At 36.9% G+C, this 13295-nt stretch overlaps 1 protein-coding gene across 1 annotated transcript in view; it reads left to right on the top strand.

The window, feature by feature from the left end:
• CERS3 (ceramide synthase 3) overlaps nucleotides 1–13295 on the top strand; it is a 94323-nt gene that overhangs the window by 42230 nt on the left and 38798 nt on the right. Inside the window, exon 9 of the mRNA XM_005560607.5 lies at nucleotides 5206–5359. Coding sequence (XP_005560664.1) covers nucleotides 5206–5359 — 154 coding nt within the window. The remainder of the gene's footprint in view (nucleotides 1–5205; nucleotides 5360–13295) is intronic.

Raw genomic sequence — 13295 nt, 5'->3', positions numbered from 1 at the left:
ACCTCTCCCTGCTCCTCTAATTTTCCATCATGCTTCCCACTTCACAGTCTTTGTACATGTAGAACCCTGCCATATGCCCTGTCCTTTTCTTTCTTTCTTTGCATGGATCACAATGGGCAATTGTATATTTAGCTAATTATTCATATTCTCTAGTAGACTGTGTAAAGAAGGTATTTTTGAGTAGGTCCCTTTGTCAATAATAACAGTGACAAATTCCCAACAGGAGACCTAGTAAGGGGCAAGGCTCTGAGCCAGACAAAGGAAGGACCCAGAGGTGAAGGTGTCCTGGCCACTGCCTTTGGAAAGCTTGCCTGCTAGTGAGGAGGGGAGAGCCAGGAGGAAAGGAATAAATTCAGGGGTGACCAGAATTACATGGAAACTTTTGTTGCGGAGAGACCCATGCTTTAATGGATGGAAAGGGGTTCAACTGAAAAGAGAAAGTACATTCTAGGCAGAGAGAGTACAGAATAAGGCACAAAATTGCCCAAGGATCCAACAAACCAGAATGGCAAATAGGTTTTTACATGTATCATTTCCTGTAATAAGCTTATAAATAAATGTGGATACCAGAAGGTAAGTCCTACTAGTTTAGGCGTTTTGGTCCCTTTCATTCATTACTACATTCCTGGCTACTACCAAGTGTCAAGTCTCACTTTAGTAGATGCTCAGTAGTTTAATAGTTTATTGAATAAATAAGGTAGGTACTCTCTGCTTGCATTTTACAGATGAGGAAATGCACAAATAAGTGACATGGTATATAAGTAGTAAAGCCAGGATTTTAAGGAAATATGGGAAAATATGTTTTATATTGATGGGGCTGAAAAAGGGCCTTTAAAGCATAACATGTATGCAAAGTATAAAATAAGCAATTGACAGATTTGATTTTAAAAAATTTTAAATTGCTTTGCCAAAAAAAAATCAGTATTGAAAGAAAGTACTAGACTGTATAAAGCTAACTAACATAATTTAAAAATAGTGTTGATATCCTTAATATATAAAGAGCATTTAAGAATCAACAGAAAAAAAACAAATGCTCCAATAGAAAAATGGACAGATGCCACAAAGAAGCAGTTCATAAAGAATAAATAAAAGTAGCCAAGTAAAATAACCAATAAAAGATATAAATAGATATATAAATATATATAATCACTCCACATTAAATAAAAATATGTTATTTAGGTGGAGACTGATAAAATACAATATTGGTCAATATCTGAGGAAGCAGGTAATCTTATATATTGGGTGCAAGAATATGAATTGGTGTAGTCTTTCTGGAAAGCAGTGTAACACTATATTCCAAATTGTAAAATGAGTCTACCCTTTGATTCAGGATTTTAGCTATTCTAAGTGGATAATCAAACAATTACATCAAAATGTTTTTATAGGACCACACATGGTGGTTCATGCCTATAATCCCAGAACTTTGGAAGGCTTAACTTCCTTAAGCCTAGAAGTTTGAAATCAGCCTGGGCAACAAGGTGAAACCCTGTCTCTACAAAAAACAAAATACAAAAATTGGCCAGGTGTTGTGCCGTATACCAGGAGTCCCAGCTACTCGGGCAGCTGAGGTTGGAGGATTGCTTGAGCCTGGGAGGTAGAGGCTATAGTGAGCTGTGATCATGCCTCTGCACTCCTGCCTGGGAGACAGAGTGAGACCCTGTCTCAAAAAAAAATAAATGTTTTTACAAGTAATTCTCACAGCATTCTTTCGAATATAATGAACATTTGGGAAGAATTTAAATGTCTATTAATAAGGGATTAGTTAAGTTATTATATATCTATTAAATGAATTTCTGTGAAGCCATTATATATAGTGATACACAGTAGGGGTTGGTAGGCTATGACTCAAAGGCCAAATTCAGCCTATTGCCTGGTTTTGTTGATAAAGTTTTATTGGAACACAGCCACATACACTAATGTATGTACTTTCTATACATGAATTAGTTTATGTAATGTTAGCTGTCATGGCTGCTTTTGTACCGTAATGGCTGAATTGAGTAGTTGCAACACAGACCAAATGGTCCAGAGGTCTGAAATATTTATTATCTGTTCCTTTACAAACAAGTTTGCTAACTCTTGATATATAGCTTTGTTTATTGATGTGGAAAGCTCTCTGTAACATGTTATTGCATGAAAAAAGCAGGGTACAACAATCACACATAGGTAGTGATCACCTCATTACATAAAATCATGTGGTGATAGGAGGTGCAAAAAAAAAAGCACCTTAAAGAATATAGTTTTGGCCAGGCGTGGTGGCTCACACCTGTAATCCCAGCACTTTGGGCGGATCATGAGGTCAGGAGATCGAGATCATCCTGGCTAACACGGTGAAACCCTGTCTCTACTAAAAATACAAAAATTAGCTGGGTGTGGTGGCGGGCGCCTGTAGTCCCAGCTACACAGGAGGCTGAGGCAAGAGAATGGCATGAACCCGGGAGTTGGAGCTTGCAGTGAGTGGAGATCGCATCACTGCACTCCAGCCTGGGCGACAGAGCAAGACTCCGTCTCAAAAAAAAAAAAAAAAAGAATATAGTTTTGAGAGAGATATCCTGAATCATGTTTAGCAAAATATTCTGGGTTACCTGTAAGTTGTGAGACTTCAAGTGATTTTTCCTTCCTTAACCTCTGTATATTTTTCTGTAATTGCTAAGTTTTTAAAACCAATCAAGTTATTACATTTTTTTTTGAGATGGGGTCTTGCTCTGTTGCCCAGGCTAGAGTACAGTGGCACAATGTCGGCTCACCGCATGCTCTGCCTCCCAGGTTCAAACAATTCTCTTGCCTCAGCATCCTGAGAAGCTGGGATTACAGATACCTGCCACCACATCTGGTTAATTTTTGTATATTTTTTAGTAGATATGGTGTTTCACCATGTTAGTCAGGCTGGTCTTGAACTCCTGACCTCAGGTGATCCACCCGCCTCGGCCTCCCAAAGTGCTGGGATTACAGGCATGAGCCACTACACCTGGCCCCTGTTTTTCAAACAAAGAACTTGAACTGATAACTTACAAAAGAAGAAATAGAGCTACTAAGCAGACACAGGGGAAATGTTAAGGCCTTGCAAATAGTGTAAACTAAACTGAAAGTATTTTATCTTTTAAATTAACAAATTTTGAAACTATTTCATACCAGTTCTGAGTTCAGTGAAACTCTTCTTTCATAAATTGATGGTGGCTTTATAAATAGTTACAATTTTGGAAAATAATTTGACAACATTTTAGTACCTTTTAATATACACCTTGAATTTTTCTAACTTTAACGTACACCTTAAAACAGTAATCTCGCATTTAGAAATATATAGTTTCACAGAAATAATTTCAGTTTATGAAAGACTATATACATCAAGTTGTCTAAATAGCATAAAATGTCTTTGATTTAAAGCTAAATGTAGTTGAACATAAAATCTCACAAATGCTATGTTTACTGCAGTGGCAAAAATACAGAACAATGTGAAGTACAAACAAAGGTGAAGAACAACCTACATTCTCATGCTTTGCTGGTGAGAATGTAAAGCAACCACTCTGCAAAATCGTTTTTCAGTTTTTTATAAAGTTAAGCATATATTTACCAGATGGCACACAATTCTACCTCTATATATTTATGCTTGAAAAATCAAAACTTCTTTTCACAAATAAATATCTACATGGATATTTATAGCAGTTCTATTCATAAATGTCAAAAGCTGGAAACAACCCAAATATTCTTCAGTGGCTAAAAAAACAAACTGTGGTGCAGCCATAAAGGGGAGTGCCACTCAGTAATAAGAAGGAACATGCTATTGATAACCATGACAACTGAATGAATCTTAAAAGCATTATGTTGTATGAAAGAAGGTGGCCTTAAAAGCTCACACAACGTATGATTCCATTTATGTCTTTGGCAGACAGACCAAAGGATATAGAGCAAAGTGTTTGCCAAGTTTAAGTGTGGAGGAGGGTGTGGCAATAAAGGGATAGCATCACGGAATTTTTTGGCAAGATAGGCTGTTCTGTATCCTAATTGTAGTGGTGGTTAAACAAACCTATAGACATTAAATTCATAGAACGATACACCAAAAAACAGTAAATTTTACTGCATGTTAATAAAAAAAACAAATTGTTTAGGAAAATACTGGAAGAGAATGCATGAAAATTACAATATTGTTTGTTTAAGGTGATGGTGTTATGGACAATTTTCTTTTCTTGTTTCCCCAATGTTACATGAAAAAATTGTTTCTATAACTAATATACTTATAAACAAACATATTGAAAGACTCTAAATTCATGGTACTATATATGTTTGAGAAATGAACAAATAGCCCTTCGTATGTCAATAAAATCTTTTTCTTTTTTTCATGGAATCTTACTCTGTCACCCAGGCAGGAGTGCAGTGGCGCAATCTCAGCTCACTGCAACCTCCACCTCCCAGGTTCAAGCAATTCTCTTGACTTGGCCTCCCTAGTAGCTAGGATTACAGGTGCGTGCCATCACACCCAGCTAATTTTTATATTTTTAGTACAGACAGGGTTTGGCCATGTTGGCCAGGCTTGTCTCGAACTCCTGACCCCAGGTGATCTGCCCACCTTGGCCTCCCAAAGTGCTGGTATTACAGACATGAGCCACCATGTCTGGCCCATATGGCAATAATATCTGAAGACACTGTGCATCTGACGTCATCAGGAGCAGTTCGAATTGTGTCCAGGAGCCTATTTATGAAACTAATAAAGCATGCAATTTACTTTAGGAAGCACAAGTGTAAGTACTCATGGAATTTTTGCTTTGTTAAAGCTTCTTTTATTTGGAAAATTTACTTTTGTAGAATTCTCTATTCACCTTTGATGCCAAATAAATGAGATTATGTTTTAAGGCAATAATAACCTCATGTAAACATGCATTATCTTATTTGTTCTTCAAAATCCTCTAACCCCACCACCAGAAGGTAAAAATGGTTAGTGTATGCTCTTGTTGGAAAAGAGGAAACCAAGGTACAGAAACATTCTAGTTTAAACACTGCATAATAAAAATGCTGTTTTCTTTAACTTTTCTTCAAGAAGACAGATTGTACTTTTTTTGTTGCTTGCCAGTAATGATATTTAAGATAATATTATTGTATCTTTTCTTTCAATAATTTCCTGGGCTTTATTAGGAGAAAAAGTATTTGTTTATTATTGAAAATTCATAAGCGCTTTGGTTGTGATGAAATTCTCTCATCTGTTTGGTGTTTCAGGATTTTATATTGCACGCTGATCTTGCCTATGTATTACCTCGAGCCTTTCTTTTCATACATCTTCCTCAACCTACAGCTCATGATCTTGCAGGTCCTTCACCTTTACTGGGGTTATTACATCTTGAAGATGCTCAACAGATGTATATTCATGAAGGTAAGGACTGTCCAAACGTTATTGCTCTTAATGTCATTACCAGGTTAATGGTGAGGCCCAGACTGTTGAATGTTCAAGTTAATTCATGGCTTTAACCAGAATTCTTTTTTTCTTGATTTGATTATTTTTGATTAAAATTTTGGTAAAATAGAGCTAGATTTTTCATAAGTAGGTCTTTAAGGTGCTTTAAAGAAATTGCTTTTATTAGAACATGTTATTTTTGACATTTAAAAAATGTCAAAAATACAAAAATTCTAAAAATTGCTGCTTGTTTTTATGCTTGAAGAAAATTTTTAAACTTTTGTTTATTGATATGTAATATTCGTGCATAGTTATGTGATATTTTGTACATGCATAGAATGTGTAGTCAGGACATTTGGGGTATCCATCATCTTGAGTATTTATCATCTTTTAGTGTTGGGAACATTTCAAATCCTCTCTTACAGCTATTTTGAAATATACAGTGTATTGTTGTTAACTATAGTCACCTGCTAACTGAACATTGGAATTTGTTCCTTTTATCTAACTCTAAGTTTTTACCTATTACCCAGCCTTTCTTCATCTTCCTCCAACCCCACCAACACACCCTTCCCAACTTGGTGTCTATCATTCTACTCTTTGATATATTGTTTTTTGTTTGTTTGTTTTCTTTGCATGAATTTCCAGTAGTGAGATTGCTGGGTCATATGGCAGTTCTACATTTAGGTTTTGAGAAATCTACATTCTGTTTTCCATAGAGATTGTGCTAATTTACATTCCCACAAACAGTATATAAGAGTTCCCTCTCCTTTACATTCTCACCAGTGTCTGTCAATCACTTTTTGCCCTTTTAATAATAGCAGTTTTAACTGGGTGAGATGATATCTCATTGTGGTTTTGACTTGCATATTTCCCTGATGGTTAGTGATGTTGAGCATTTTTTCATATGCCTGTTGGCCAGTGTATGTTTTTTCTTCAGAAATATTTATTCACGTCCTTTGCCCCTTTTTAATGGAATTACTATTATTATTATTTGTTGTTGTTTTACTGTTGAGCTGTTTGTGTTCCCTGTATATTCTGGATATTAGTCCATTATCAGACGAATAATTTGCAAATATTTTCTCCCATTCAACAGTTTGTCTTTTCACTATGTTGATTGTTTCCTTTGCTGCACAGAAGCTTCTTAGTTTAATATAGTCCCATGTGTCTATTTCGGTTTTTGTTGCCTGTGCTTTTGAGGTCTTAGCCATTGAATCTTTGTCTAGACGAATGTCCTGAAGTATTTCCCTGAAGTACTTCCCTTATGTATTCTTCAAGTAGTTTGATATTTTAGGGTCTTATATTTAAGTCTGTAATCTATATTGAGTTGATTTTTGTATATGATGAGAGATAGAGATCTAATTTCAATCTTCTGCATGTGGATATCCAATTTTCTACACACTATTTATTGAAGAAGGTGTCCTTTCCCCCAATGTATGTATTTTTTTTTTTTTTTTTATTTCTGTGAAAAATGGCATTGGTATCTTTTTTTTTTTTTTTTTTTTTTTTTTTTTTTTTTTTTTTTTTTTTTTTTTACAATGTCTTGCTCTGTCTTCAAGGTTAGAGTGCAGGGACATGATTATGACTCACTGCTGCCTCAACCTCCCAGGCTCAAGCAATCCTCCCACTTCAGCCACTCAAGTAGCTAGGACTACAGACACATGCCACCACACTTTGCTAATTTTTAAAATTTTTTGTAGAAATGGGGTCTCTATGTTTTCCAGGATAGTCTCAAACTCTTGGGCTCATGCGATTCTCTTGCCTTGGTCTCCCAAAGTGCTGGAATTACAGGTGTAAGGCACTATGCCTGGCCAACATTGCTATCTTGGTAGAGATTAAATTGAATCTGTAGATTGCTTTGAGCAGTCTGGTCATTTTAATATTAACTTTTCTAATCCATGAGCATGAGCTGTCTTTCCATTTGTTTGTGTCCTCTTCAATTTTTAAAAATCAATGTTTTGTAGTTTTCCTTGTAGAGGTCTTTGACCTCCTTGGTTAAATTTATTCCTAGGTATTTTTGTAGTTATTGTAAATGAGATTGCCTTATTGAGTTCTTTTTCAGTTAGTGTGTTGTTCATATATAGACACACTATTTTTTTTATGTTGAATTTGTATCCTGTCACTTTACTGAATTTATTTATCAGATCTAAGACTTTTTTGGTTCTTTAGGTTTTTCTGGATATAAGACCATGATACCTGCAAAGAGGGACAATTTGACATCCTCTTTTCTAATTTGGATGCCTTTTATTTTTGTCTCTTGCCTGATTGCTCTGACTTTGATGTCCAGTACTACGTCGAATAGGAGTAGTAAAGTGAGCATCTTTGTCTTGTTCCAGTTTTTAAAGGAAAGGCTTTCAGCTTTTCACCATTTAGTATGATGTTAGCTATGAATTTGTCATATATGCCCTTCATTATGTTCAGGTATGTTCCCTCTGTGACTAGTTTGTTGAGAGTTTTTATCATAAAAGGATGCTGAATTTTATCAAATGCTTTTTCTGTGTCTATTGAGATGATCATATAAATTGTATTATACATTCTGTCTATGTAATGTGTCACATTTATTGATTTGTTTATGTTGAATCAACCTTGCATCCCTGGGATGAATCCCACTTGGTATTGGTATGTTACCTTTTTGATGTACTGTTGGATTTGGCTTGCTAGAATTTTGTCGAGAATTTTTGTATCTATGTTAATCAGGGATATTGGCCTGTAGTATTTTTTTTGTTGTTGGGTCCTTGTCTGGTTTTGATATCAAGGTAATGCTGGCCTTGTAGAATGAGTTAGGGAGAATTCCCTTCACTTCAGTTTTTTTTTTTTTTTAGTAGTTTAAGGAGAATTGCTGTAAATTCTTCTCTGTAAGTTTGGTAGAATTTAGCAATAAAGCTATCTGGACCTGGACTTTTCTTTGTTGAAAGACTTTTTGTTACTGATCCAATCTCTTTACTTTTTACTGGTCTGTTCAGGTTTTCTGTTTCTTCCTCAATCAGTCTTGGGACATTGTATGTGTTTATGAATTTAACCATTTCCTCTAGGTTTTCCAGTTTGTTAGTGTATAGTTATTCACTATAGTTTCTGATAATCTTTTGTATTTCTGTGGTATCAATTGTAATGTGTCTTTTTTGTTTCTGATTTTCTTTATTTTGATCTTTTCTCCTTTTTTCTTGGTCAGTCTAGCTAGCAATCTATTTTATTTATCTTTTCAAAAAACCAACTTCTAATTTTGTTGATTCTTTGTAATTATTTTCAGTCTCTTTCATTTAGATTTGTTCTGATCTTTATTATTTCTTTCCTTCTACTAATTTCCCATTTGGCTTGTTCTTGCTTTCCTAGTTCATTGAGGTTCATCACTAGATTTTTATATGACATCTTTCTACTTTTTTGATGTAGAAGTTTATTGCTATAAACTTCCCTCTTAGCACTGTTTTTGGTTTATCTCATAGGTTTTGATATGTTGTGTTTTGATTTTCACTTGTTTCAAGAAATATTTTGATTTCCCTCTTAATTTCTTTCTTGACCTAGTGGTCGTTTGGGAGCATGTTGTTTAATTTCCGTGTATTCATACAGTTTTCAAAGTTTCTCTTATTGATTTAATAAGTGGGTCATTTAATTGTTGATTTAATAAGTGGGTCATTTTTAAATCCATTCAGCCAGTCTATATCTTTTAAATGGAAAGTTTAATCTGTTTACATTCAAGGTTAGTATTAATATGTGAGGAGTTATTTCTGTCATTTTATTAATTAATTTCTAGTTTTTCTGTATATCCTTTGTTTCTTTCTTTCTCTCTTATTGTTTATCATTGTGGTTTGGTGGTTTTCTGCAGTGGTAACATTTGAGTCCTTTCTCTTCTTTATCTAATCCATTGTGGTCTAAAAAGACACTACATTTAATTTCAGTTTTTAAAAATTTGTTGAGACATGTTTTGTGTCCTAACATATGGTCTATCCTGGAGAATGTCCCATGTGCTGATGAGAAGAATGTGTATTCTGTAGCCACTGGATGAAATGTTCTGTAACAGTCTGTTAGGTCCATTTTGCATAAAGTGCAGTTTAAATCCAATGTTTCTTTGTAAATATTTTGTCTAGATGGTCCATCTAGTAGGGTGATAGTAGGGTGTTGAAGTCTGCAACTATTATTGTATTGGGCTTCATCTATCTCACTAGTAATATTTGCTTTATATGTCTGAGTGCTCTATTGTTGGCTACATATATATTTAGAATTGTATTTCTTGCTGAGTTGATCTCTTTATCATTTTATAATTGACTTTTTTGTCTATTTTTACTGTTTTTTTGAATTAAAGTCTGTTTTGTCTGATATAAGTATAGGTGTTTCTGCTTGCTTTTGGTTTCCACTTGCAGGAGTAACTTTTTACATTCCTTTACTTTTAGTCTATATGTTTTGTTTTGTTTTGGTTTTCTGTTTGTTTTGTTTTTTGTTTTTTTTGAGACAGAGTCTTGCTGTCACCCAGGCTAGAATGCAGTGGCACGATCTCGGCTCACTGCAAGTTCCGTCTCCCAAGTTCACACCATTCTCCCATCTCAGCCTCCCTAGAGCTGGAACTACAGGTGCCCACCACCACACCTGGCTAATCTTGTTTTTGTACTTTTAGTAGAGACAGGGTTTCACCGTGTTAGCCAGGATGGTCTTGATCTCCTGAACTTGTGATCTTCCCACTTTGGCCTCCCAAAGTGCTGGGATTACAGGCATGAGCCACTGTGCCTGGCCTAGTCTATATGTGTTTTTACAGGTGAAATGAGCTTCTTGTAGGCAGCATATAGTGGGTCATTTTTAAATCCATTCAGCCAGTTTATATCTTTTAAGTAGAAAGTTTAATCTGTTTACATTCAAGGTTAGTATTAATATGTGAGGGGTTATTTCTGTCATTTTATTAATTAATTTCTAGTTGTTCTGTATATCCTTTGTTTCTTTCTTTCTCTCTTATTGTTTATCATTGTGGTTTGGTGGTTTTCTGCAGTGGTAACATTTGAATCCTTTCTCTTACTTATTTATGTCTTTGTTCTACCAGTATGTTTTATACTTTTCTATGTTTTCATGCTGGTAGATATGATTCTTTCACTTCTGGATGTAGAATTGCCTGAAGCATTTCTTGTAGGGCCAGTGTAGTTGTGATGAATTCCCTTAGCTTTTGCTTATCTCGAAAATACTTTATTTCTCCTACATTTATAAAAGATAATTTTTCTGGGTATGGAATTCTTGGCTGACAGGTTTTTTTCCCCCCTTTTTCAGGAGTATGACCATATCATCCCATTTTCCCCTGGTCTGTAAGGTTTCTGTTGTTAGTCTGATGGTGGTTCCGTTACAGGTGACTAGACACATTTCTGTTGCTGTTCTTAGAATACTGTCTTTGTCTTTGACTTCCAACAGTTTGACTATAATATGCAGTGAAGACCTTTTAGAATCATATCTATTTGTGAATCTATGAACTTCTTGTATCTGGATGTCTAAATCTCTTGCAAACTTGCGAACATTTCAGCTATTATTTTATTTAACAGGTTTCTATTTTTTTATTTTATTTTCACCTCTGGAACACCAAAAGTTCAATAAGTTGTTTCTCTTACAGTGTCCCATATGTCATGTAGGCTATGTTCATTCTTTCTCATTCTTTTTTTTCTTTATTTTTATCTAATGGAGTTATTTCAAAAGACCTGTCTTCAAGTTCTGAAATTCTTTCTTCTGCTTGATCTAGTCTATTATTATTATTATTATTATTATTATTATTATTATTTTGAAATGGAGTCTTGCTGTGTCACCAGGCTGGAGTGCAGTGGCACAATCTTGGCTCACTGCAACTTCTGCCTGCCGAGTTCAAGAGATTCATTCCCCTGCTTCAATCTCCTGAGTAGCTGGGACTACAGGTGCATGCCACCATGCCCAGCTAATTTTTTGTATTTTAGTAAAGACAGAGTTTCACCATGTTGGCCAGAATCGTTTTGGTCTCCTGACCTCGTGATCTGCCCACCTCAGCCTCCCAAAGTGCTGGGATTGCGGGTGTGAGCCACTGCGCCTGGCCGATCTAGTCTATTTTTAAAGCATTTGAATGTATTTTGTATTTCATTCAATGAATTCTTTACTTCCAGAATTTCTGTTTGGTTCTTTTTTTATGATATCTATCTCTTTGGTAAACTTCTCATTCATATTATGAATTGTTTTCTGATTTCCTTGTATTGTTTATCTGTGTTCTCTTATATCTCACTGAGGTTCTTTAATATAATTATATTGAGTTCTTTTTCTGGGATATCTTAAGTTTGTTTGTATTGGAATCTGTTGCTGGAGAATTATTGTGTTTTTTTGGAGGTATTATATTTCCTTGCTTTTTTATGTTTCTGTGTCCTTAAATTGATATCTACACATCTGGTATAACAGTTGCTTCTTACATTTTTTTGAATTTGCTTTCATAGAGGAGGATATTTTCCTGAAGATGTACTTACAGTGGTTGTTGGTAGGGCACTTTGGTTCTGATTCTGGGTGCATGCAATAGTGTAGTCATTACGTGATTTTTTTTGCCTATAAACAACCTCAGTGGTGTCTGTGAATTTTTCATTGGCTTAGGGTGCAGTTAGTGGAGACTTTGGTGAAGTTTTGCTGGGGATGGGAATGCCAAGTGGTCTAGTCCTTGGGCCCCAGTGGTGGCAGTAGTGGGCCAAATGGTCCTATCCTTGGGCAGTAGTGTTAGCAGCTCCAGGCAGGCTGATTCTTGGGTCTTCAGATAGCTTTCCCAGGTGCCAACAGTGGCACTGATGGGGCAGGAGGTAGGTCAGCCTCTGGGCCCCTGGGCAGAAGCTGTGGCATGGGCAATGGCAGTAGCAGTCACTCAACAATCCTCTGGCTCCCAAGTGGTCTGCACTGGTGTTGGCAGTGGCTGCAATGGGCTAGGAAGGCCAGTCCCCAGGCCTGCAGGTGGCATGTGCAGGTGAGTACTAGCTGTGGTGATAGCAGCAGGTTAGGTGGGCACATCCTCAGGCCCCTGGGAGGAGTGCTCAGGCACCAATCATTGTGAACATAGCCAGTTGATTTCTGGGCCTTCCAATGGTATACTTGGGCGGTAGGTGGAGGGAGTGTGGAACCAGGCCAGGCAAACCTATCCTCAGGCCCCGCTGTGGTACACGCATGTGCTGGTTGTGATAGGCAGGGGCAGGGTGCCCTGCTACTGAAAGAGTGAGGTTGCTTTCAGTGGTAGCACCTGCAGGTAGTTGGCTAGGGAGCACATGCTTCATCCTCATGTAGCAGCTGTGGATAGGGTAACCTGTCCTCAGGACACTTGTAAATGCATGGCAACTCTACTACTAAGACAGTAGGGTCACTGCCAGTGGCTTGCACTTTGGCCCTGGTAGTGGCATCCAGCAGTGGGACACATACAAATGTGTGATGGCACACTACTGGGGGTATCAGGGCCACTGTCAATGGTTGCTGCTTCAGCCCTGGTAGCAACAGCCAGCCACAGCAGTTCCCACACATGGGGGATGTCAGTGGGGTTCCAGGAATGTGTCGATGCAGGGACTGTTGTGCTTCAGCACAGGCTGCAGTTTGGCGGAGGCTAGGCTCTCAAAATGGCACTGTGCTGTAGCTGCTTAGGACTCGGGGGTATGTGGGACCTAGTGTGAGCTCCTTCTATGGAGTGATGCTTTTGTGTCAACTCTAGGCAGCTCTCTATGTTAGTCTTATGGCCCATGAGAGTGGAGGGGCTCTCCTGTGGCTAGGATTGCAGGAGTCCATGATAGGAATGTGGACCACTGAGATTTCTTACTTACCCTTTTCCCACATTGGTGAGTGTCTCCAGGTTCTTAGCTGAGCAGATGGTCTTGGCTTCCCTTTGCTTTCTTGCCTTAAGTGTTTCCTGTCACTTCTCTGTTAAATTCCACTCTTCTTTAAGAGGATCTGTTCAAAGTGTGATTATCTACTC

The sequence above is a fragment of the Macaca fascicularis genome, chromosome 7, assembly GCF_037993035.2.
Source record: "Macaca fascicularis isolate 582-1 chromosome 7, T2T-MFA8v1.1".
In the NCBI taxonomy this organism is placed as follows: Eukaryota; Metazoa; Chordata; class Mammalia; order Primates; family Cercopithecidae; genus Macaca; species Macaca fascicularis.
Note: the sequence above shows the minus strand (reverse complement) of the source record. Positions and strands in the feature narration are given on the sequence as shown.